The sequence below is a fragment of the Vulpes vulpes genome, chromosome 10, assembly GCF_048418805.1.
Source record: "Vulpes vulpes isolate BD-2025 chromosome 10, VulVul3, whole genome shotgun sequence".
Taxonomy (NCBI): domain Eukaryota; kingdom Metazoa; phylum Chordata; class Mammalia; order Carnivora; family Canidae; genus Vulpes; species Vulpes vulpes.
In genome coordinates, this window is record NC_132789.1 from 30,911,700 (window position 1) to 30,937,417 (window position 25,718).

Genomic DNA, 25,718 nt, shown 5'->3' on the forward strand with positions numbered 1-25,718 from the left:
CTGTGGTTCTTTGGGATGGCGGCCCCAGCATGTGAACATTGGGGTGATGGATACGTTTGCCAGCTTGACCGTGGTACTTGGTTTCACAGGTGTGTCAGTATGTCAAGCCGTATCAAGCTGTCCACTTTAAATACATATGGTTTGTTTTATGTCAATTATATCTCAATAATGCTGTAGAAAAGCACCATCACCCACAGAGAGGATGCCACCGTTACAAAAGGCAAAGACAGGTCTGGGAACTGTTGCGGGTTAACAGAGATGTGTCTCTAAGAGATAAGGCACTGGAGTAGACATGACATCCAGGGCTTTCTTCTGCTAGAATGGCCATTGCCCGGACGGCTGGCTTGTCCACACACCCTGTTTCTTGGGGTGGCTCTGTGTTCCAGTGGGATGAGGACTCGTGTCCCTCTATGGGCCCCCATATCAGCTGGGAGACTTCCTCCCTCCACCACAGGCCAGCAGCCTCCTCTGCCCCTCAGAACAAGAGAAGTTGACGGCAAATTTCCTTAATGCTGACTGTGATTCTAAAACCCAGGATCTGGGGCGCCTGGGTGGCTAAATTGGTTAAGTGGCTGCCTTTGACTCAGGACATGATCTCAGGGTTTTGAGATTAAACCCCACATCGCATCGGGCTCCCTGCTCAGTGGGGAGCCTGCTTCTCCCTCTTCCTGCTATTACCCCTACTTGTGCGCCCCGAACCAAATAAATAAATGAAAGAAACAGAAAAAAAAAATTAAAAAACAAAACATAATCAGGATCTGTTGTCAGCCAGAATTCCACGGTCAGAGTGCCTAATCCCTCTTGTTTGGGGCCCCATTTCTCTCTTGTCTTCCCCCCTTCCTCACCCACATCTGCCTCCTTATCATTTAGATGGGCAAGCAGGCCGCCGGGCACTCCCACAGCAGAGTGTAGAGCTCCCAGTGATATGCTGGGTCTGTTCCCCACCCAGATCAGTGGCAAACTGCAACACGAGATCTCTGGATGCCTCTGGGGCCAGACCCTTTCATTGAACATATCTTTACGGAGCACCCCAGGGTACCCAGGCCCATCTGGGTGCCAAACTGAGGAGAGAGAGTAAGACACATACAGCAGAACAAACTGTGATCTCTGGGGGGTGTGCCAGGGCTAAGAATGAGGACAGTGGAGCTGGGGACAGGGACGAGGCATAGAGGAGGCTGCCATTCCAAGTAGGGTGATCTTGGCAGGGAAGGCCAAAGGAAGGTGAGTGAACCCTGGAGCTAACCAAGGAGGCAAAGAGGAAGCCAGGCTGGGCAGGCAGCCAGGGGGAGGAGCAAGGCAGGAAAGATCTTTAGGAAGCATCTGCACAACAGCAAGGTGGCCAGGGCAGGGGCAAGGGCATGGGTGCAGGGAGACATGTCAGATCCCAGGAGGCCCGGGGCGGGGGCCCAGGAGGGCAGGCTAAGGCCTGGGGTATCATCCTGGCCACTGAGTGCTGCACAGACAACCAGGGAATGGCAGGGAGCAGGGCATACTGACAAGGCTCCTGGGGGGACCTTGGCAGGATGCAGGACCCCAGAGGCCAGCAGGCCAGCTACAGAGATAATACATGCTGTGCACAGCTACTCAGGGCAAATCTCCTCCACCCAGCGTCGAGAACAACACAGCCTTCTCCAGGGGCCCTGAACACTTGGAGGTCCTGCCATGCTGGCAGGACGCAGGGCAGAAGACACATACCTTCCTTGGCACAGGCCAGGCCGCCAGATCCCCCGCCAATCACCAGAAGATCATAGTTCCGCTGTCCTGCTGGGGAAAGGGGTGAGAGGAAGGGCCAGGTTAAAGCTGGGGCACGAATTCCGCAGGATGACATGATTTCCAAAGGGCAAGCAGCTCTGCCCAATTAAAGGTCACATGGGATCAAAGCCCCCGCCCCGTGATGGTCCGGAGTGATAGAACATCATACATCGGGGCAGAAGGCAAATCCCAAAATTAAGCAATCGCAGGTGAGGTTGGCCAAGGGCGCATAATCACCTTCGCAGCATCAGTTAGGTCAAGAAGAAGGTAATTGAACGTGCAAGACTGCTCTGAACTTAAACTTCACTGAATGTTCTAAGCCAGACATGGGATTAAAACACTTTTCCTAAGTCTGTCTTTCCGTTTTTTGTTTTTTGTTTTTTTAATATTTTATTTATTCATGAGAGACACAGAGAGAGAGAGGCAGAGACATAGAGGGAGAAGCAGGCTCTCCGCAAGGAGCCCGATGTGGGACTTGATCCAGCATCCCGGGATCACGCCCTGGGCCAAAGGCAAACACTCAACTGCTGAGCCATCCAGGTGTCCCTGTCTTTCCGTTTGAACAGTTACCTTTTGTTATTCTGCACAATGCTGCCAGGAAAGGCAAGCAAGGGACAGCCAGAAAGGGGGAGGGGGTGAGGAAGGGGGGGGAGGTGAGGAGCAGATGTGTCCTTAGGTGAGGCCAGCCGGTCAGAGCTCTGACCCGGGGCCCAGGCCCAAGATACCCAGCACCAAGCACTGGCCCACTCCCTGTAGGGAAGGGAAGAAATCCTAGAACACCATCAGTATGTAGGGAGGGAGAGCGTGTGCGGACTGTGGCCAGTGTGCCTAGAGATGACCATTCTCCGGGGCAAAGCACCCAGGCCTGTGATCAAATCAGGGTCCGCCACCCAAGGCCAGAGAGCTGCCCCCACACCACATAGGAGCCTGAGAAGTGAAAACAACTGTATCTGCTTTTGTGCCCAACTGGACCTCCCTGGCGGCAAGGGTGTGTCCTGCGTCCCTCAGGGACCTCAGCTCTGTAGGTGCCGTGCAGGCCGGGGTCCAGAGCCTGTACCCCTGCCAGGACACAGGAACTCCAGCCTAGAGGAGGCCCTGGTTTGCAGGTGACGAGACTAGGGGAGCCTCCCCAGGAGCTGCATCCGGGGCTCCTCTCTGGGGAGAGGCTCCACGGTGCCCACCCCAAGGCTGGGCCCACCCCAGCTTCTGCCCTGCAGGCAGCATCTGAGGACACCTGAGATGTGTGTACAGGCAAACACGGGATCGAAGGGAGCCACAGCTTGGTTCAAAGAGCCAGTCCAAAGGGGACCCAATTCCAAATTCAACTCAGGGCTCTGAAGAGACCTCAGCTTTGTCAGTGATTCTGGTAGCTTTGACATGAGCCCAAAGAACCGAAGACAGACTGTTGGTTGGAGAGGAGCGGCTGCCGGGCCCCAGGAGCACAACCTGCCGGGAGCACAGTACCTCTCCCTTGCAGCTGCCCGGGGTGGGGGAGCAGGGACATGAAGAAGCTTTGCCCAGGCCAGTGCCCCTACCTTCCATTGCAGGTGCTGCTGCTGGTCCTTTGGCTGACCGAGCAGGGTCCCCGCTAGCTCCCGGTGTCCTCAGCTCCACACTGCGTCCCCTCCGCCTGCTATCAGGCAGGGCGAGCAACTGGCCACGTGGACTGTGAGCTTATCTTTGTGGGTTTGTTTTCCCCGCCTGCGGCGCATACCCAGCAGCGCGAACCATCCAGTAAACATGGGGAAGAGTACCCTGCCTCAAGCACCAGCAAGGCAGATGAGGTGGGCGCTGCTCTGCAGGGGTTACCTGGGCACACACCTGTGCACTCCAGTGCCTGGTGCAGCCTTCTGGCCTTACCTTTCCCATCGCGGGTTCAGGGCTCAGTCCCGAAAGGGGCTGTCTTCTCTTCACTCTGAGCCCACTGTCCTTTAATTTTCGGGTCCTGTCTGAACTGGGGGCCTGGCATCCAGCAAGTGTGGTGAGGCTGAGTGAATGGTGCCCTGCCCTGGGAGGGCAAGCAGAGGCTTTCCTGTGTGTCCAGGGGCACACTAGTCACCTCAGGGAGCCACCTTGGGAATCCCCTTGTCTGATCCTCCCCACTGGGCATTCTTTCCTGGTAGCAGGTATTAGGGAACAGGGGATACCAGCCATAGTGTCATTCTGCTATATTACTGAGTAGGCCACCCCCAGGACTGGGATGGGGCAGGTACCTTCCTGCTCTCAGATGGAAAGCTGGGCTCAGATGGAAGAGCTCTGGGCTTCCTTATGGGGGGTTGGCCCTGTGCCCCGGCCTGCCAGCCCCCCAGCACTGCAGCTAAGTAAGCTCTAGTCTGGGGCTTCCTTCCCCTCGCTGCCGCTGCCGGAGGACTGTGGGGGCAGGATCTTTGGTATTGCCCAGCTGGACACGAAACGCTGCACCCCAAGGCCGTTCTGCTCTGCCACGAGGCCCAGGTTATGTGGCCGGCAGGGCCCTGGACCGTGACGGCAGTGGCAGCTCCCCCTTCTACATCTTTCCCTTGCGACAGGTGGGCTGAGGGCCCCGCTGCACAGCTGCACATCCTCACCAACGGCCCCCCTGACTCCTGCAGCAAGAACGCTAAGGCTGGGTGCCCTGGCCAAGGTCCCGGGGGTCGGCAAAGCCCCCTCAGGGCACCTCTCTGCCCACTTCCCGGGGCTCTGCAGGCCCCAGGCTCCCCGCGCCACAGCAGCGCTCAGCCTCGGCCTTCCTGGCCTTCCGTGTCCGCTGCCGGCCGGGCGCCGGCCCCTTCTCCCGCAGTCACCATCTCCGGGAAGAAGGCCTCGTCCGTCCCTGGCTCGGCCCTGGCCCGGGGCCTCAACACCTGCGCCCCGGCGCAGCGGCGCAGGGGCAGGGTCTGGGGTGGGTGAGACCCGCAGGGTGCAGCGGGGAGTGCTCGCTCTGGGGCGCCCGTCCCGCGGGGCGTGCCCGGGCCCTGTTCCGCCCCGGCACCACCGCCGCGGGGAGGCTGTCGCGGGCCCGGCCCGGCTCGGTTGGTGCCCGTCGGTGGCTCCAGCAGGGCCAGCGGGCACTGCCCCGCCTCCCCGGGGACTGGCCGTGCGGGCGCGCGTTGAGCACCTGCTGCGCGTGGCCCCCGCCGCGCCCCTCCCGCCGCGGTACCTGCCGCGCCCCGGGTCCCGCCGGCCGCCGCCCGAGGCCGCCACCGGAAGCGCCCGCCGGGCCCGCGCAGCGCAGCCGCCATCGCCGCCATCGCGGAGCCGGGCCTCAGGGCGTCCGGGGCTGCCCTCCGCGCTGCCTGCGCCGCCGCCGCCGCCGCCGCCGCCGCCGCCCGGGACGCCTCCAGGCGAGGTGAGGTGAGGCGCGGCTGCGGCCGGGGGCGGGGGGGCCCGGCGGGGGTCGGCGGGGGCGCGGGGGGCGCCGGGGGGACCCGGGGCGGGGTGTGCGGACCCGGGGCGGGGGGGACCCGGGGCGGGGTGTGCGGACCCGGGGCAGGTCTGACTCGGGTGAGGGTCTGCGGGCCCGCGGGGTGTCTGACCCGGGGCGGGGGTCTGCGGACCTAGGGTGGATCTGATTGGCGGTGGTGGTCTCCTGACCTGGAATGGGTCTGACCCTGGGGGTGGGGGTCTCCTGACCTGAAATGGGTCTGACCCTGGGGGTGGGGGTCTCCTGACCTGGAATGGGTCTGACCCTGGGGGTGGGGGTCTCCTGACCTGAAATGGGTCTGACCCTGGGGGTGGGGGTCTCCTGACCTGAAATGGGTCTGACCCTGGGGGTGGGGGTCTCCTGACCTGGAATGGGTCTGACCCTGGGGGTGGGGGTCTCCTGACCTGAAATGGGTCTGACCCTGGGGGTGGGGGTCTCCTGACCTGAAATGGGTCTGACCCTGGGGGTGGGGGTCTCCTGACCTGGAATGGGTCTGACCCTGGGGGTGGGGGTCTCCTGACCTGGAATGGGTCTGACCCTGGGGGTGGGGGTCTCCTGACCTGGAATGGGTCTGACCCTGGGGGTGGGGGTCTCCTGACCTGGAATGGGTCTGACCCTGGGGGTGGGGGTCTCCTGACCTGGAATGGGTCTGACCCTGGGGGTGGGGGTCTCCTGACCTGGAATGGGTCTGACCTTGGGGGGGGGGGGTCTCCTGACCTGGAATGGGTCTGACCCTGGGCGGGGGTCTGTGGACCTGGGGGCAGGGGGATCTGATCTGGGGTGCGGGATCTTGGGATCTGTCCTGGGGTGAGGAGCTCTGGGTGCAAGATGGGAAATTAAAATCCGTGTGAAAGGATCCGACCTTGGGTGGGAGTCTGTGGGCAGAAAAGAAGGGGCTAGGATACCAGACTGGGTTGAGGGAGGGGAAGATCTGTGTTGGAGGGAAGATCCAGGGTGGGGATAGGGGATCCAGCCTCTTGTAGGGATCCATACTCCAAGGTGGGGCCTGTCTCTGGAGGAGGGCCTTGACTTGATGGGCTTTGGGAGTCAGGGCCTGACTCACCAAGGGAGGCAGGGATCAGATCCTTGGGAGTGGGAGAATTGTGGGCGTCCAGGCCCAGAAAGGCTCAGTAATCTTTCCAACAAGTTTTTCCCTGGAGGCCTTGGGGTTCCCCTAGGATTTTTCTGTTCAGGGAGAATGGCTGCCGCACCAGAAAGGAAATGACCAGAGCCCAACACCCCAAAGGACTGGTCTTTGGGTGGTGTGGCCTCATCCCCACATGAGAATGTTGAGAAAAAGGAAGTTACCCCAGAACGGACCTGACATACCAGCCTTTCAGGTTATAAGTCAGGAACTTTTCTTGAGCTATTGCTTGGGGCTGAGCTTTCCCGACTGCCTGCTGCCTCCCAACTCCCAGAAGCCCTCTGGAGCAGTGCCAGGCCTGGTGAGGAGAGGGTGGCCATAGATGAACACAGCTGGACGCTAGTTACAGTGGTGAGGACAGACTTTATTCGGTATTTACCAACAGAAGGGGAAACAGCTGAGGTCCATTCAGATTTGTTCAGAGGCTCTGGGCCTTTTAAAGGGAGAGTGCATGTGGGGGGGGGATGGGAATGGCGGGACTTGAGTAAACAAGGAAGTGAGAGATTACAAGAAGTGGGAAGAGGCAGCAGCCCGTGTGACATCCATCTGGACAGTGCTAAGTGATGCTTGTGGAAGTTAGGCTTCCCTGCTTCTACGGGTCCTCAGGTGGTGACTGACACAGACACTTCTTTTGGAAGCCTTGAGTTTCTCTGTCATATGCCTTAAGGGAGCTGAGGATGCAGTCTTGAGCTGTTAGACACTATGTAGTGTTTGTTCAAATCTTTATAAGCCAAGGTTGAGGCCTGATTGAGAATTCTGAAGGTTCGGAGGAGTCTGGATAGAGTTTGGTCAAGGGGAGAGTCTTTGGCAGGCCTCCCTCTTGTTGAAGGAAAGAAGATACGTTCTTTCTGCTGATAAGCCTGTTTCCCATTTGATCCCCTTTTGTTGAACCATCTGTTGGGATTTGGTAGTAGAGGATATTTGCTGGATGATGCCAGTGATCAGGGATTTACTGAGGGACATTTCTATGGAAACAGAAAGAAAAGCAGAGATTGATGGTCAGAACTGAATGTAAACCTGGTTTTTAATTCTGAGGAGTGGCCAGTTGGGACGAGTTTAGACATTGACTCGTAAACATCTCTAGATTGTGGAATGAGGACCGTCGTGGCAATCCAGTAGATTTCCCAGTCTGTAGTTTGAGTGTTTGTGGTGATAGTATAGACATCAGTGTCACAGTCAGGGTTGTTTTCCCAAACAGAGCATGGAAGATACGGGAGTTCCCGTGGACTTTTTGAGTGGCCCATGCAGCTGCAGCTCCAGAAATGGAAGCAGGCACACACAATCTGTTGTGGTGACAAGCTATATCAAGTTGTATGCGTGTTTCCACATGCAGTCCTTTTTCAGTTCCTGGAGAAAAGGGGGCAGCAAAAGACGTCCGGTTCCCAGGAAGGCCCTGGGTAGTCAGGTTTTAGTCCTCAGTGATGCCAAGTCAAGAGGGAAGGAGGAAAAATTGGAAAACATCAATTTGGAGAGCAATGACCAAATACTGAAAGAAACTGAGGGTTTGGTAAGGGCTGACAAAATGTGTGAGACAGCAGGACTGCAGTCCGGGTTACAGGTAGTATAGGAAGACCTCAGACACAGTAAACAGGATTGGCATCAGTATATTATTTTCCCCCATTGAGATACAACATTTCCCTCTAGAGCCATTTCCCTTTTTGATCAAAGATAACCAAAGTAAGGGACGCCTGAGTGGCTCAGACAGTTAAAAGTCCAACTATGAATGTTTGCTCAGGTCATGATCTCAGAGTCATGGGATTGAATCTGCCGCCGGGCTCAATGCTCAACAGCTCTCACTCTCTCTCCCCACCCTCTTTCTCTCCATCTCTTCCTCTGCACCCCCCCCCCACTCATGCCCACTGACACACTCTCAAATCTTTTTTTAAAAAAAGATAATCAAAGGAAGATTATTCTTGTTTACAAAATAATTCTGGTCTCATTAAATTTGGCCTGTTTATTTACAGAAGTGCAGCAAAAATGGCAATTGACCACAAAGGCCATGTTAAATTTATCTCGTGGAACTTTTTATGGGGAATCTCAGATTAAAAATTTAAAAGCCTTTTAAGGCTAAGAAGCCAAAGCAAGAATTTGCCGTCATTATTCACTTACAGATTTGGGTGAATGCCTCCCTTCTCAGGGTCCCCCAAATATCAGGGTTCCTGGCTCTGCCAGGATGTGACCTTCCTTACCTATAAAAAGACTGGGAACCTGTGTAAGCCAAGTACCAGGCTGGTTTTTTCAAGAGGGCTTTGTAATCATTGCTCCTTGTAAAGTCTATTGCAGTTCCTCCAAACTGTCTGTCTGGTCATGTCTGATTCCATGCATCATTTTCAAGTATGACGTTCCTTGGTTATATAACCAACGTTTTAAAATTATGTCCTATTGCAAAGAGAGCAGATTCTTATCGAACCTATACAGATAACTATATTGCCATGAAAATTCAAGTATTGCCAAGAATACTCAACAATAGTTTCCAATTTTTAGAGGAATCAAACAGGGAGAGGAAGATAAATGCTTCAATTTCATTTACAAAAGTATAACTTGCTAGAGTTGTATGACTCATAGATAGCTTAAGAGAAAAAAGAAAGAGTGTATGTGTGTTCTTTTTAATATCCAGAAAATAGAACACTAACCAGCCAAGAATATTCCAGACAAAAGCCATATAAAATTATAATAATCTTTTATCACTTCACTCCGTTCCGTGTAATTTTTTTCCTGCTCAGTTAGTTTCGCGAGCGCATTGGTTTCTCCACTAGAGTTCTGGAGCACCTTACTCAGTCCCATGATATGGTCTCAGAGTTATTGAAACGAGGCCTTTGGAAATCTGTACACCAGACACCTGTCATAGCCCTTCCCCTGGGTTTCAGAGACAGTCCCTTTCTGTTGAAGATGAAGCACTCTGGCCTGTAGCTGATTGCAAATTGCTTTTGGAGAAGAATCAGAGAGAAACAAACACTATATGTGGGTGACAAAGACTGCCAGGGGTTAAAGATTTGGTGGGAGTCCCCTATAAAAATAACACAATTGACAAGGAAACTTAGTTGTTTCTATAACACACTTAAAATATTAACTGGTGAGGTGCCTGGGTGGCTCGGTCAGTTAATATCTGCTGTGGGCATGGGTCATTTTCCGAAGGTCATCTGGCTCTGTGCTTAGCGGGGAGTCTACATCTCCCTCTGCCCCTCCCCCTACTCATGCTCACTCTCATGCGTGCTCTCTCTCTCTCTCTCTCAAAACCTTTAAAAAATAATAAAATAAAATATTAACGGGAATGATACAAATACAACTTTTGGAAGGTTAGGCAGCATGGCTTATTTGACAATGGCTTTCGTGAAATTCAACATGTCAGTTAAAACTAATTAGTTTAACTCCTCTCTTTTACAAGGTGAAAGAACAAACCCTTTGAGATCTTCCAGAGACCCTCTGGGAAATCCCAAAGGCAGTCTGAAATCAAGAAGATACTTCATTTAGGTTTTAATTTGGAGAAGGCAGAGTTGTCAAAAATATTGAAAGGTTTGAACACTTAACAAATAGGATCCCAGGTCACTTTGAAAAAAAAATTTGGTTATTTACTTAACCTAAGTGACAATAAAAGAATTCATAAGTAAATATAGGAGAAAACATGATTCTTTAAAAAAAAAATTGGCTCTTTTGACAGTGGGAAGACTAGATTCTCTTATGTAATCAAGGACATGGTAATGACAACATGAAACACAAACTATTTTGATAATAGAGAATCTTTGTTTCCACAAAAGGTGAAGATTGGTAAAGATTACTCAAAGAGTAAAGACAAACCTTTCGTAATCTCTTGTTAAAAGCAGAGCAGTAATCCAAGAAGCTTTGTCGTTTAGCCGAGAGAAAACCAAACTCCAGTTTTGCATTAGTATGTTATTGATAATGAAGCTCATTTCAAAAACTTTATATATAAATCCATTTAGTCTTAGCCAGCTTTGACCTCGCAACATAAAATTCCTTTTACCTACAACTTCCTACATCCATTCAGGTTCTTGTCCTGTACTTTCCCTTTTTTGAGAATGTAATTTTGGGATAAAATTACTATCCTTTCCTTAACAAAAACAAATCTACATTCTTTGCATACTTGCCATGTGAAACACATGCTATTTTCCTCACATTCTTTGTGTACAAAGTTGTTTCCCTTTGCTCTTATTGTTTCTAGTACTGTTTTCATATACTGATTATCATTATTAGCCATTCACAACCTTTATTTTACAGAGGAAATTAGGAAGTAGATAATTGTGACTCATCAGTCATACACCAATATTCTGTTACAGATTAGCAAATTTATGAATATGCCATGTCATAAATCTATAGAGGTATATACTCTGAATAGTACAAGTTTTTTTTTTTAAGATTTATTTATTTATTTATTTATTTATTTATTTATTTATTTATTTATTTATTTGAGATAGAGTGCAGGTGAAAGTATGAGCAAGAGGGAGGAGCAGAAGGAGAAGCAGGCTGAGATCAAGAGTTGAACGAATGCTTACTGACTAAGCCACCCAGACGCCCCAGCCTATCTGTGTCATATAAAAATAAGAAACTAAAAGTATAAAACCTGAAGTATAATTTTTTAAAAAAAGATTTTATTGAGAGAGTAAGAGACAGCAAGCAGGAGCAGCATGGAGGAAAGGGAGAAGGGGCAGAAGGTTGAGGAGAAGCAGGCTCTGGGCTGAGCAGGAAGTCCCAGGACTCTGAGATCATGATCTGAGCCGAAGGCAGATACTTAACCAGCTGAGTCACTGAAGCACCCCAAAACTTAAACTATAATTAATAATGAATGTTATTCGTTCATTATTAGTGCTTTATCTTATGTAAAAATTATTTACATATCTAATGAATAGCTATTATTTGACTTAACTTGGCATAACTCTAAGGTTGCAAATTGTCAGAAAGATTTTGGAGACAGTTTTTAGAAGCAGATGTGTATATACATGTATGTTTTAAGTAATCTCTACCCATAACATGGGGCTCGAACTCATGACCCTAAGATCAAGAGTCACGTGCTCTACCAACTGAGCCTGCTGGGTGCCCCAAGGCAGATATATAAAATGCAATGATTCTTGAGGGGCGCCTGGGTGGCTCAGTTGGATGAATGGGTTCTTGATTTTGACTCAGGTCATGATCTTACGGTCGGAATCACCCTACAATTGGGCTCCTACCTCAGTGGGGAGTCTGCTTGAGATTCACTTTCTTTCTCCCTTTCACTCTGCCTCTCCTCACCCCTGTGCACTCTCTCTCTCTCAAATAAATAAATAAACAAATAAATAAATCTTAAAAAAAGAATAGGAACTCAGTTTGATGAAAATCAGATTTATCATTTGTACAATCCTAAACATATTACCTTACTTGACTAGTAATCCAAAGTAGAATAAAAATGTACATTTGTAGTATATGTATTGATAACACTTAAAGATATACCTGTCTCATTAAATCAATACTATTAAGCTAGTCTTATTTACCAAAGATTACCCAAATTATGTAAACTTGAAAAACAGTTGAATTGGTTCTTGTATTTCTAGGAGTTTGGGGAAGATTTAATTTATTTAAATGCTTATTTGTCTCTAAGCCAATTAGATAAAGATAGAACTATTTTAAGGGATTTTATACATTAATTTGGTAACACCATCTGGAGGTAGAGAAATACCACACACAAACATGCACACGCATGCACGCACAGATGCAAGTAAGATCTTCTGGTTTTCATTTAAAACTTTTAGCCAGGCATCAGGCATAAACACAATTATATAAAATTCACTAGTTGATGTAAAAGAGTTGGACCTTGTTGGTTTCATTTTATATTTTTATCCAAATTATGTTTCTGGCGGAGGGCACAGGTTAGTAACCTATTCAATATGAGGGCTAAACCTTTTCACCAGTGTTCATGGAGGAGGTGTTTAAGACTCTTTTGCCCTGATATATAATCTTACGGAGGCCGTGGACTAAATGTGTTTCCAGGTGGCTTTTTTTTTCTTTTTCAACTTCAGGTGGTTACTTTTGGGGGCCCCAAGTCTTTGAGAGCCCCCAGTGGGGCAGGGGGTGGATCTGCATGCCAGTGGCTATGGGAGTTGAGTGGCTGGAGGGCAGGGGAAACTCTGGCAGGTGGATGGGGAGGAGGAGGTAGGGGCTTGCAGGGGTCATATCAGAGGGTACAAGGAACCTGGAGTAGGAGCAAAGGTGGTAAGGGTGGAAGGAGGCATGGAGGGGATGGAAAGGAGAGGTCTCAGGAGCCACTTTGGGGAGATCTACAGTTTTCCATGGACGCCATTCCAAATTATCCTTAGTGAAGTCATGCTAGTCAGAAAGGAAGTGGACAGAATCATCAGCATGGTGGCACATTGTCAGCACGGGTGCAAGAAGGGGGTTCTGGTCAACTGGGAGGCTCCCATGAGAGGAGCAGGATCAAGCAGAGAGACAAAAGGCCTCCCCAGAAGCCAGGAAGTACTTCCAGCCCAGGACCCACCTTTTGGAAGCCTGGCCTCTCCCCTAGCCTCTGAGAGTACATTCAGAATCACAGAATCAAAATCTGCCCTTACTGCCCTAAAGGACATTTGTGGGGAGCACTGGATCAGGAGTTGGAATCACCACCAGGTGCCCTAAATGAGCAGCAGACCAGAGATGGGACAAAGGGCTGCCATCCAGCCTTTGAGGAGGCGAATGGGGAGTCCTCATTCAGTTCGCACATCAGTGCAGAGCTCCAAACAGACAGTTGCTGGGGCTGTGCTGATAGTGGCCATGGGCTGCCAGAAGTGTCCCAGTTCCCAGGCAGAGCGGAACCTTGGGCTTTGTCCTTGTGGGGCTGGCCTGTGGGGCAGGTGGCCAACCATCCCTCCCTGGACGCTCACCCTGGCAGGCATCTCCTGGCCCACTCCATCCCTGTCTTTTCTTTCCTCCCCACAAGGATCCTGGCGAGCCTGCCTGTTTTGCCTCCAGAATGTTCTATGCACTCTGAGGCCTGCCCTCCATTCAGAGCCTTTACAGCCGGCCCTGCTTCTAGGGCATGAGCCTAACAGCCAGAGAGGATCCAAGACAGAGTGAGATGTGACTGGGGGAGCTGGGATGCTCAGCCCCACAGCTCTTGGTCAGGGAAGTGGCCTCAGTTCCCTCAGGCCTGGACGTTCCTCATGTTGGTCCTGGAGCCCGAGGTGCAAGTGCCATCTCCCTACTTTCCAGAAGGGGCGCGGGCAGAGACTTGCTCTTCAGAAGGAGGTGATGAAAATGTGGGCACAATAGCAGATTCAGATCCTCGCAAAGGGACCAACGGCATATCTCTTTTTCACGGGTTTTTTAAATGAGCCTAGGAATGCTGTCACACGATTGATTCATCTTTTACAGAATCTTTTTAAGAGTTTCAGTAACTCATCCACTGATGATTGCTTGCAATAAATTTATGAAAAACGTTTTCATTGCCTTTAAAGAAAAAAGTGTCATCTAGGATATGCTAAATGCATAAAAGAATACTGACCAGCCGACAAAGGGGATAGACTATCTGACTACGAAGCAGAGAGACAGAAGCACCGTCAAGCTGCCCATCCCACAGGGCTGGAGCTTCAGAGCTGAGTGGGCAAGGAAGGGGAGCACCCCCACACACATGGTGGGGGGCCAGGCCTTGGTGAAGTTGTACTATGTGGCAGGCAGGATGGGAGGAAGCACTCTTGTCACAAAAGATCATGAAATTGAAGGTCCTAGGACCAATGGCTCTGGGTGTCAGTGGCCCACCTGCCTGTCCGCACCTTGATTCCAGGGTGGCTGGGTGCCTTGGCCCAGCTGCCAAGCATCTTGATGCCTCCCTTTGGGTCTGGAAGGCGATGAACCATGATCAGAGTTGATAGAGGTTCTTGTCTTGTGGCTGCAGGGGATACTGAAGAACGGGCTTATGATAAGGAAGGTGTGGGCTGGGCTGTTACTTTTGTCATGTGGGGAAGGAGGTCCGTGAAGAGATGGAGGCCAGCCGTACGCCGTAGGCCTGGGAAGGAAGCTGCCGAGACAGGAAGGCCCCTTCTGCCGCCTCTAAGAAGGACCATGAGTGTGGAGGCAGGTGTCCCTCCTAGATGTCCACGCTGCACCCCTGCCCTGCCCGCCACCCCACAGAGGCAGGCTCCTGAGCGTCCCGGACCCCCGGAGATGGGAGCAGCCATTGGTTATCTGGATCCTGCTCCCTTATGGGGAATGCTGTGTCTCTTTTCCCTTTTGTGGAACAGGGAGGGCCAGAAACAGGGTTGCCCGTTCTGTTTGTTTCCCACTGTGTTCTTTTTCCTGTAGTAAAACACACTTATGTTAGGGGCACCTGGCCGGCTCAGTCTCGAGTGTGCAACTCTTCATCTCAGGGTTGTGAGTTCGAACCCTAGGTTGGGTGCAGAGATTACTTAAAAACAAAATTTTAAAAAAAGACACATAAATTAAGATTTGTCATTTTAACCATTTCATTCAGTGGCATTAAGTACGTTCACAGTGTTGTGTAACCATTGTCACTATTTCCGGAACTTTCTCATCCCCCAAACAAATACCGTAGCCATTCAGCACTAGTTCCCCATTCTCCCTGCCAGCCCCCAGCAGGTTCTCTTCTACTTTCTTTCTCTGGATTTGCCTACCCTACATATTTCCTGTAAGTGGAATCATATGGTATCAATCTTTTTGTGCCTTTTTTTACATGGCACAATGTCTTCCAAGGTGCATCTGCGCCATAACCTGAATCCGTTCACTTGAGTGACTAAGTGCGATCAGTTGTATGGATACATCGTATCCATCTGCTGAGGGACAGGCTGTGCCTTCTGGCTGTTGTGAGTAATGCTGCTGTGAACTCTGGTGCACTGGTTTCCGTTCAAGTCTCTGCTTTCAGCTCTTGAGGACACATCCAGGAGTGGGAATTGCTGGTCATATGGTCATTCTATATTTAACTTTTTGAGAAACCACCAAACTGTTTTCCACAGCAGCTGCACCGTTTTACATTGCTGTCAGCAGTGCACAAGGGTTCCGGTTTTCCCACAACCTCATCAACATTTGTTCTTTAATATGTCCATTTTTTTTTTTTTTGTACAATTTTTTTTAAATAGCCATCCTAATGGGTATAAAGTGGTATCTCGGGTGGTTTCAATTTGCATTTCCATAATGACTAATGATGTTGGGCATCTTCCCATATGCTTATTGGTCATTTGTAGATCTTTGGAGAAATGTCTCTTCAAGTCCTGTGCCCGTTTTCTAATTAGGTTGTTTATCTTTTTGTCGTGTTGTTGCAAGGTAGGAATTCTTTATATATTCAAGATCTTTTTGTTTGTTTGTTTGTTTGTTTTTTGAGAGAGAGAGACAGGGAGAGTGCAGGCCCAGGAGCGGGAAGAGGGGCAGAGGGAGAGACAGAATCACAAAACAGACTCCCCGCTGAGCACAGAGCCTGAGGGTGGGGAAGGGAGGGCCCCATCCCATGATCTGAGCTGAAACCAAGAGTCAGATGCTCAACTGACTGAGCCACACAGGCACCACTATGTATTCAAGATATTAAACCTTCATCAGATAGATGATTTGCAAATATTTTCTCCCATTCCATGGGTTACCCTTTGGTTCTTTTGATAATGTCCTTTGATGCTTTTAATTTTAATGAAATTGAATTTCTTTTCCTTTTGTTGCCTATGCTTTTGGTATCATATCTAAGAATCCCTTGCCAAGTTCAAGGTCATGAAGATTTACTCCTATGTTTTCTTCTGGGAGTTTTATAGTTTTAGTTCTGAAAGTCAAGGCTTTGAACCGTTTTGAGTTAATTTTGTATGTGGTGTGTCAAGAGTCCAACTTTATTATTTTGCGCGTGGAAATGTTTGTCATTTATTAGAGAGACCGTTCTTTCCTATTGAGTGGTCCTGGCACTCTTGTTAAAAAATCATTTGATCATAGACATGAGGGTTTATCTCTGGCCTCTCAGTTCTGTTCTGTTGGTCTGTTTGTTTACTCTGTGCTCGTACCACACTGTTTTAATTACGGTAGCATTGTAGTAAGTTTTGAAATCAGGAAGTATGAGTCCTCCATACTTTCTCAAGATTGTTTTGGCTTTTCAGACTCCAAATGACCTTTTGGATCGATTTTTCTATTCCTACAAAAAAGCCGTTGGAATTTTGATAGGGATGGCATTATTTCTGTAGATGACTTTCTAACTGACATCTTAACAATACCAGATTTTCCAGTCCATGAACATGGGATATCTTTCCATTAATTGGTGTCTCCCTCTATTTCTTTCATGCTCTCATGATACTAAATGTATCATCTGTGGAACCTTATAAAGGCCTAGCCTCTTCAGCCGAACCCCGAAGTCGACGAGCAGCTTCTCCCTGCGCTGCCACCACTGTCCTGAGTCAACAGCTACAAGAGATAGGAGACCCAGGATCCTGCACCAAAGCTTTGCCTCCAACCCTCAGTGTGGTCAGGAAATCATGTTTGAAACTGTGCTCGGCCAGCCACTTAAAAACTTACTCTCACGGTTTGTTTTGAACATGTACAAAAACAGAGAGGATCTGAGAGCGCTGCTTGGCTTCCATGCTCTGGCCTCCTGGCCAGGGGTTGAATCTCCTTTATCCTCCTGATGATGCCTCCTCTCCCAGAATGGTTTAAAGTCCCAGCATTGCCCTTTCTGTTTGCATGTCTGTTAGGTAAGCAGGACTCAGAGCCAAAGCAGTGCCTCCCCCCAGGTGCGGCCCCTCCCTGTGCCCTCCTGTCAGCCCTGAGAACAGAGTGCTGTGCAAAGTGGTAAACTAGACCTAGAGATTAGAGATTTCAAAGCCAGATTTTTTTTTATCACAACCCAAGTATTATGGAGATTGGAATTTATAGTTTATGTCTCCAGGGTCCAGCAAGAATTGGTAACCTAGAGTAGAATATTATTTCTTATTTTTGATATCTGTTTACAACATTTACTGGATAATTTTTTAAATATGGAGAATAAGACAGAATGGCCCGTTGTATCATCACCCAACACTATGATGAGTAATACCTCATCATAGTAATAATAAAACAATAGTAATAACTAAAGCAACACTGGTGTGTCGTTAGGAAATCCTAAGCAGAAAGTTCCAGCTCCTTCAGGCTGCAGGGGCCTCCCCTCACTGTTTCCTGTCATCTGTCCCCAGAAGAGAGACACTCTGCTCTTACCTGCTGTGCGCTCCACCCCACCCCACCTCCCCACCCCGCCACCGTGTTTTCCCTTCACCTGCCTCCTGGGTCGTGGTGATCCTGCCCCGCGGAGGCCCTTGCCCAGTGTGGTCCCTGGAGTTCCCACAGACAGAACACCTGAGTCACACTCTTTCTGGCACAGTGGGGCCCCGGGCGCCCCCCAGGCAGGGGTGCCACACTCCCGTGCTGACACCTGCCACACCTGCTCGGGACATCAGGCCTCCTGCTGTAATCTGTGTCCCCAGCATCCCAGGCTGACATTTCACTACCTTCTTTGGGGCCTTCTGCACTCTGAGGACAGAAGGGTGAAGTGCCGCCCTCGTGGGCAAGGCTTGGCCTCTAGGAAGGCACCCATCCGGACCTTGGTCATTTTCAGATTATGGTTTCTGTCGGTCATTATCTAAAGGTAGAAGAATTCTGCACTAATGTTATCTGCTTTGCTGCCAAGCTCTGAGAAGGGTTGCAGAGCATGGAGGGCCAGAGCCAGCTCGGGGGGTGGCTCTGAAGGAGCAGAAGAGCAGGTGTGGGCCAAGGACCGGGGCCCCCTGCATGTGTGTATTCTGGCTTGCTGACACAGTGTCCAGTGGCCATACGGCCTAAACCACCAGAATCTGGGGTCCACACTCACCTGGGGCAGAGCCTCAGTTTCCCATCCATCCTTTGCCCTGCTCCCCGAAGCACCAGCATGTCCTCATGGTCCAGCGTGTTGGGGCTTAGGGCCTTCAGCCATCCTGCAGCACTCTCCCCACCGCGTCCCCCAGCATAACTGCTCTCCCGGATGTGCCTTCCCACATGGGAGCCTCTGGCAGAGCAGGGTCCCATGTGGTTGCTGGGGTTCTGTGGCCTTGGGAGTAACCTGTGAGCCACCCAACAGAAGCTGCCCGTGGTCCTCTTTATTTTGTCCTTTCCCATTTTGTAAGGCATCTGCCCTGAATATCGTGAACTCTGCTCTGTGCAGGCCAGGAGTCCAGGGCTGAGTGGCCCAGCCTTGCCCGTGTGTCCCACGGCCCCCATCTGACTGGGTCCTGAGCTACCTGCCTAAAGGTGGCTCGCCAGGAGGAGGTTGTACCGTCCTTGTAGGTGTCTGATTCTGCTAGCACATCTCCCTCACATGTGGTGCAGGCGCCAGGGCTGGCCCTCATCCAGGGCCAGATGTGCCACATGTGGCTGTCCCCAAGGGGAGTGGTGAGTAGGTCCGTGCCCTGTGTGCCTGGCCTGGGGACTGCCTGTGTTTTTACCTGGAAAGTCACTGAAAGGGCCACGTGAGTCTGCTAGATGCTGGTGTGAGGACCCAAGGGAGCTGGGCTGCCCGTGTGCCCACATCCGTCTGGGGAAGCGCCCAGGGAGGAGAACTGTGACCAGCAGGTCCCCAGGCAGGACGGCCTGACACAGCACGTGCTCTGTGCGCCCCAGGGTGCAGCCTCAGGGGCAGGAGGCTGTTTGGGTGCAGGAGGTCTTTCCCCTGGCATTGAGATGAGCCAGGCAGTTGGGATGTGCGGCTAGCCACTTGAACTGCGGGCCCCATCCGCTGGGAGGGGCAGGTCTGCACTAATGCCAAGGGGTTTGCGCTCCCAAGCTGGCTGCAGGGCTTCCTGGCCGGCCACACAGCCCTGAAGCCCACTGCCCTCCCCTTTCTCTCCCCTCCTTCTCACCCCACCCCATCCCTGCCCAATCTCAGATGCCAGAAGCCCCACCCCTGCTGTTGGCAGCCTTGTCATTGGGCCTGGTGCTGCTGGTGCTGCTCTGCCTGCGACATTTGAACTTGGGCTTACTTTTTATCGGCTGGAATGAGTTGGTCCTGCAGCCGCTCCACAACCTGTTCATGGGGGACACGAAGGAGCAGCGCATCCTGCGACATGTGCTCCAGCACGCGGTGGCCAGGGACCCACAAAGTGTGCTGGAGGCCATTGATACCTACTGCTCGCAGAAGGAGTGGGCCATGAACGTGGGTGACAAGAAAGGTGGGCAGCCCGGCCGGCAGGTGGGGGGCATGGGAACGGGGACCTCAGGTGGGGCAGCATGTCTATAAAGAAGAGGCCTGGGGTCAGTCTGTTTCTGGGTGTTGGGATGGGGGCTCCCCTGGAGCCCTGGAGGCCTGAGCTACTCACCTGCTGTCTGCTCCCTGGCCAGGGGCAAAGGCTGTGCAGAGACCCTGACATCCACCTCACCTCGCTGTCCTTGAGGGGAGGGAGGGACGTCTGATACACTGTCCGGGACCCTTCCTTGCCACACAGAAAGTCAGCCTTCTGACGAAGCCGGGTGAAGGTGCAGGGCCCCCTGGCCGTCCCTGCTGGGCATGAGGCTGGACAGCTCACCGGGTTCTGCTCAGCCCAAGCACCAGGCTGCCTCTTAACCTTTGGACTCTAGCCTGGGCACAGGCATGTGCTGTGCTGCACCCTAGGCCTTGGGGCCTGGGGACAGATGGGATAGCCATTGTCTAGCCCCCTTGGACCCTCTGACAGTGCCCAGCCCGGGGAACCAGGGAGGCCCTGAGTGCAGCCCATGCACTCGGTGGGGTGGGGGCCTCCGTAGAGGGCAGCCCTGGGTTAGAACGGGTTGGGGGCAGCCAGGAACCGTGTGAAAGAGAGGGACTAGGGTATGCTGAGCCCCAGAGGCCTGAGGGACCCTGGGAGCTGGGAGGATGTGTTTAGTGTGATGTGGGGGAGAGGGGGATGGGAATGAGGGAGGCAGGTGTGGGTAGGGGCTGATGGTCGGGAAGGGGCAGGTCCAGGAACAGGAGGGGGTCTCCTCCCTCTGCCTGTGGCCCGTGCCCACCGGCTCCTCCGCCCCGCAGGCCAGATCTTGGATGCAGTGGTGCGGGAGCAGCGGCCATCGGTGCTGCTGGAGCTGGGAGCCTACTGCGGCTACTCGGCCGTGCGCATGGCCCGCCTGCTGGAGCCTGGGGCCCGCCTGATCACCATCGAGCTCAACCCTGACTTCGCCGCCATCACCCAGCAGATGCTGGACTTCGCAGGCCTGCAGGACAGGGTGCGTTGCTACCCCAGGGTGAAGGATGTGGACACTGAGGTGCCGGGACGAGGGGAAGGGCCTGGGTTGTCCCGGTGCGGTTCAAGGCCGCCTTTATCCTGTTGTACCTGGCCCTGTGCTGCCTCCCGGCCCAGGTTTCAGGGATCCCCCAGCCGCTCTGTGAGCGAGGTCTTGCCACCCCATCCCATGGGGCAGAAAATTCCTAAGGCTGTCTTTGGATGGAAAGGGGATAGAGTGGGGACTTACCTCCTCAGAAGCCCAAAGAAGACTGGTGACACGAGCGGGCGTCCAGGCAGGGCGGCCTGTGGGCGTGGGCACTGACAGGGTGCCGTTCCAGGTCACCATTCTGACTGGGGCATCCCAGGACACCATCCCCGAGCTGAAGAAGAAGCATGATGTGGACACGCTAGACATGGTCTTCCTTGACCACTGGAAGGATCGGTACCTGCCGGACACACTCCTCCTAGAGGTAAGTTGTGCCCTGTCCTGGCACACATGGGCCTCGGTGCTGGCTGCTGGTGCAGGCCCACCAGAGGGCAAGGGGCGCAGAGGACCAGAGGAGGCCGCAGGGGTGGTGTGGAGATGAGAGGAAGAGGGTTCTAGGCAGAAGGAGTCAACCGGGCCCACTAGGTGGCCTGCACTGGGGTGGGGGTGGAGGTGAGCACCAACAGGACATCTGCCCCTTTCCTCCTGAGGCTCCTTACCGTGCATCCCTGTCCTCACACCGTATCCTGTCCTAGCCCTTAGAGCCGCTGCTTGGCTGGCCCCAAGTGGTGACCGGTGAGGCTGCCCCATCTCCCTGTGGGGCACTGGGTGGGCCCTTAATGAGCTGACACGCAGACCCTAATGATGATCACCACCTTGTCCCACCTGGGTGGTCAAGGTCACATGTAGTGGCTGTTTGGCCCTCTACCAGGGGTCCCCGTCCTGGCAGCCAGCATGTTGTGATTCCATGTTATCTGTTCCACGCTAAGCCACCTCACTTCCCTCACGGGCTGGCCACTCTGCCCGGTGCAGAGGGACCATGAGCACAGGGGGCATGGCCACTGGAGCCATGGCTGGAGGTGGGGCAGGACCTTGCATCTAGTGGTTCCAGTACAGGCATGGAGGGCCGGGTGCCTGGACACAGCAGGAAGGAACTTGCCCTGGCTTAGGGTCTAGGAGGGGACAGGATATTCTGGGAATGGGCAGACCTGGGGCAGTGGGCCAGAGCCATGCGTGGATGGCCTTGCATGCCACACACTGGTGTGCATAGGGGGGGCTTTAAGCAGGTGAGGACAAGGTTAGGTCTGGTCCCAGAAAAGATCCCTGTTGGGCGTGTAGAGGGTGGGAAGGGATGGCTGTGGAGAGGATGGTGCAGAGACCCGGAAACTCCACAGACATGCTGAGCTCTGTGAGTGGAGGAGGGGAGATCCAGGGGCTAGAAGTTGTACTGGTCACCTGCTGAGACAGGTGGACAGAGGAGGGGATGGCAAGGAGACCCATGGGCCAGGAGCCAGGCAGCCAGCCCAGCTGGGCCTGCCCGGGAAGGGAGGGATTTCAGCAGCTTTGGTGTATGTGATAATTACAGGGGCCTGCATTTATAGAGAAGTAGCAAATATTGCCGTTTAGTAACTAGGAAACTGATCGTTTTCTCAGTGCTGCTTGTTCAAAGCTGTTAATTATCTCAAAAGAAAAGACGTCGTGAATTGGGAAGGGCTGTGCTTTTGAAACACACGTACTTTAGCCATGCAGCTGGGCTCTGCGGCCCTCGCCTGGTGCCGGGTCAGCCTGGCTCTGCAGGGGCCTGGCTGTACCTCCCCGGGTCAGGGCTTAGGGGCTGGCAGGGGCAGGGGGCAATTTGAAATCACATGGCTGCTCCGAGGAGGCCGCAGCCGCAGGTCTCACGGGCTCTCCACAGGGCTCCTTGGGTGTCCTCACAACATGGCAGCTGGCTTTCCCCACAGCCGGGGCCGGGAGACAAACAAGGAGCAATCTGGCAGCCGTGGTGCCCTGTAGACCATCTCTGAAGGCACAGCCGCCGCTTCTGTCTCCTTTTAGAAGCGAGTCACTAAGCCCAGTGCATACCTAGTGGAAAAGGAACCGTGGATACAGTTGTTTTTTTTTTTTTTGAAGATTTTATTTATCCATGAGAGACACACACAGAGAGAGAGAGAGAGAGAGAGAGAGGCAGAGACACAGGCAGAGGGAGGAGCAGGCTCGTTGCAGGGAGCCCAATGAGGGACTCGATCCCGGGACCCAGGGATCATGCCCTGAGCCAAAGGCTGACGCTCAACCACTGAGCCCCCCAGGCGTCCCTGTGGACACAGTTTAAAACCACCTCCAGTGCAGGCTCTTGGTCCTCTGGAGGCGGTTTCCTCCCCGCAGGGCTTAGCACAGCAGGTTTGCTCAGACGCGGTAGGCTTCTGAGCAGAATTCCGCACGGGTCTGTGTCCTCTGTCGGGGGGCATGTGATGTCTGGGCAGAGGCAGGATAGCTGTCGCCTTTTCCTCCTGGTCCAGCTTCCTCAAGCTAGGAAGGCCCAGCACCCTCCAAACGTGCCCAAAGCTCCTTTCTTTCATTCCTTCTTCTGTGGTCAAGTCACTGGATTTTAGTGTCCGATAACTTTCTGGCCTCTGGACGCCCTGCTCCTGAACAGCACGACCCTACACATGAGGCTTGGAGCCCCACTCCTGCTCACCTTGTCATTTCCTGCTGGAGACCAGAGCTGCCATTCTGGGGCTTGAGCCCATGGTGCTTCCTCCTGGACAGCTCTCCATTCTAGGTCCTTCTAGCCAAGATTGCTAGGGGGCTTTCTTTTCCTACGAGAAAATGCTCCATGATTCACAGTGGTACTTTCTGTTCAAATTCTGGCTCATGGGTTGTCCCTAGCCTCAGTGGCCTCACAGCTGTGTTTTCCACTCTGGCTGGAGGGCCCTTGGCTTCCCTGCAGCCCACAGGCTGGAAGTGACCATGGCCATCAGGAGATCTGAGACACCTGTAAGACTCTGGGCTGGGGCACATCCCTGGAGGGTGCAGTTAGAGATGCTCCGTCACATGTGGGCCTGTCGGCCATGTGAGGCAAGCCTGGGGTCCCTCTGATTTTGCTTTTGATGTTTCAGGTTACTTTTTTTTTTTTTTTTTTTAACTTTTTATGATTGTGTGAAAAAGCAGCTCTGTGCTTCCGAAGTTAGGACATGGCAACTGGGGTGACATTGCCCTGGTCTGCGTGTCTCCCACAGCAAGCACTTCCTCTCAAGGTTTCATTCTGCTGTTTCCTACGGTCTAGGCTGTCTTGCTCCCAGCACGGCGTCCTGGCTGTGTTCAGCTACTGCTCCTTCCCTCTGCAGAGCCCAGGCCCATGTGCTGGTAGAGATGGGGTGTCTAAATGCCAGAGTTTGGGGCTGTCCAGAGCAAACCTCCAAGGGGCAGGCTTCTGGGTAGTGAGGTCTGGCCTGCCTCCACCCCCATCCCTGCAGGCTCACCCTGGTCAGGCCGGTTAGTACCTCCAGTGACAGCACACAGGGCTGTCATGCACTGTGAGGCACAGGTATCTCACCCGGAAGAGTCACATGTTCCTGGCCCCAGGTGACCAGAGGACCCGCTGGCCTTGAGTCGGCCCTGTGGCCTGAATCCTGGCTCCACTGGCTCCTCCACTTACTCATCCAGCTGGCATGACTGAACAACTACTGTGTGCCTGCCACATGCTGTTCAGGGGCTGGGGATGCAGGACCTCATGAGGAGCAAAAGGTTCTTCCTCACAGAGCCACGTCCTGGCGGCAAGACCCATGCTCAGCACAGCCCTTCCCTGCAGTGCTTGCTGCTGGGGAGGAGGTGGAAGGCACCGGGGAGACCCTGGTGATCCCAGGAGCTGGAGTGTGGCTGACTCCAGGCCAGGCACAGGCCATGAACACCTATCCTCCCTGTGTGGGACTGGCTTGCGGGACGCCTGTCACCCTCACCCCTTCCCACCATCTGTCCCCTGCAGGAGTGTGGCCTGCTACGGAAAGGGACAGTGCTGCTGGCTGACAACGTCATCTGCCCAGGAACACCAGAATTCCTGGCATATGTGCGTGGGAACAACCGCTTTGAGTGCACACACTTCCCCTCGTACCTGGAATACTCCAAGAGAGTGGATGGCCTGGAGAAGGTGGTCTACAAGGGCCCAGGCAGCCCAACACAGCCGTGACCAGCCACCCCACCCTGGGATCCCTTGCCGAGCCTAGCTATGAAGGGCACAACACATGTGCTCCTGCCAGCCCGCTTTTGCAGTTCTGGGCTCTGTCCTCAGTGTAGCACTCTTAAGGCCTATGAGGCCAAAGCCTGCTGGCAATGGCCCCTCTGTGCAGTGACACTGGCCTGTCACCACTGGTCCCCACCAAGTGCAGCCAGCTCACCGTGCAAAATCATGCAATAAATCTGTAAAATATGTTTGTAAATACCAAATCGGGACAGGTGGTCGCTTTCCTCCACCCACCAGCATTTCAATCAGTAGGGTTTCTTAGATGAGTAGGTCCCTTGGCATTGACATAGGCGGTAGACACTGGAAGTGGGAACATTTGGAACGGATTGGGCTGTCCATTCAGTCTGTCCTTGAGGTTTGCAGTCACCAGGTGGCAGCAAGGCCTGAGTGATGCTGCTGTGTTCAACAACTCACACCCACTTGTGACTCCTGAGTTTCTTTCACCTGCTTTTTAAGAATGAAATGTAACTTCTTTACTACAATCAGCTCGCTATTAATAATCCCGTATACCAGTATCATGTTTAAAATATGCTAAAAGAGAAATTAAAAATTTAAATGTTTAAATAGAAGAGATCAACTTAGTGCTTCTTTTTAACTGCTTCCCCGCTCCTTTGCTGCTGTGCTCTCAGCTCTGGCACCACACCCAATGCTCCCGACTTCCCTGGATGCTAATTGTGGCCCAGCGGGCTCGTGTGGCCAGGCTGAGGTTATGTTGCATCCCCATGGGGATGTCCGCAGGCTGACGTGAGCCCCCATCTGGAGGCCATCCTGGGAAACTGGACCAGGGCGGTTGGTCAGCCATCATGTCCCATCTCTGACCAACCAGGCACCAGGGAAAGGTGGACAGGGGGCCCCGCCACAGTGCAGGATGTGGGCTCTTAGGCCCCTGGCCCCTTGGGGTCCCTGTGTGGTACTGAGTAGTAGAACTAACCTCCCCCATCCTGCTCGGCTTCATTTATGGAGGCTCAGACCAGCTCTGGCACTTCTACTGGCTGCCCAGCCAGCAGGTGATGAAGTGGAATTGCTTTACATCTACCTAA

The 25,718-nt window shown here is 52.8% G+C and overlaps 2 protein-coding genes across 26 annotated transcripts in view; one reads left to right on the top strand and one right to left on the bottom strand.

Moving 5' to 3' along the window:
• TXNRD2 (thioredoxin reductase 2) overlaps positions 1-5,015 on the bottom strand; it is a 49,665-nt gene extending 44,650 nt beyond the window's left edge. For 8 of the 20 annotated variants that reach the window (XR_011994734.1, XR_011994733.1, XR_011994725.1 and 5 more), the window contains exons 1-2: positions 4,892-5,015; positions 1,696-1,764 (exon numbers count right to left, since the gene is read on the bottom strand). Coding sequence is in view for 5 of the 20 variants with exons in the window: in XM_072723502.1 (XP_072579603.1) it covers positions 1,696-1,764; positions 4,892-4,982 (160 nt within the window). In the remaining 15 variants the exon portion in view is untranslated. Of the gene's footprint in view, positions 1-1,695; positions 1,765-3,287; positions 4,709-4,891 lie in introns of those variants that run through there. The other 12 variants (XR_011994729.1, XR_003232781.2, XR_003232780.2 and 9 more) reach the window with 5 other exon arrangements.
• Positions 4,947-25,247, top strand: COMT (catechol-O-methyltransferase). Of its 6 annotated transcripts, none has more exons than XM_072723507.1 (6): positions 4,962-5,080; positions 16,585-16,948; positions 19,147-19,429; positions 20,263-20,456; positions 20,794-20,925; positions 24,424-25,247. In XM_072723507.1, the coding sequence occupies exons 3-6, from the start codon at positions 19,147-19,149 to the stop codon at positions 24,622-24,624; spliced, it is 810 nt and encodes a 269-aa protein (XP_072579608.1). In that variant the 5' UTR covers positions 4,962-5,080; positions 16,585-16,948; the 3' UTR covers positions 24,625-25,247. The 6 variants fall into 6 exon arrangements, with proteins under 6 accessions (XP_072579606.1, XP_072579607.1, XP_072579608.1 ...); XM_072723509.1 differs by having other exon boundaries at positions 4,970-5,080; positions 16,585-16,779; XM_072723508.1 differs by having other exon boundaries at positions 5,004-5,085.
• The last annotated feature ends 471 nt before the right edge of the window (positions 25,248-25,718 follow it).

Coding starts and splice junctions, on each gene's coding strand:
- COMT (XM_072723505.1), top strand. CDS start 19,147: ATGCCAGAAGCCCCACCCCTGCTGTTGGCAGCCTTGTCATTGGGCCTG. Junction 20,457..20,793: donor TCGCAGGCCTGCAGGACAGG/GTGCGTTGCTAC, acceptor GTGCCGTTCCAG/GTCACCATTCTGACTGGGGC. Junction 20,926..24,423: donor CGGACACACTCCTCCTAGAG/GTAAGTTGTGCC, acceptor TGTCCCCTGCAG/GAGTGTGGCCTGCTACGGAA.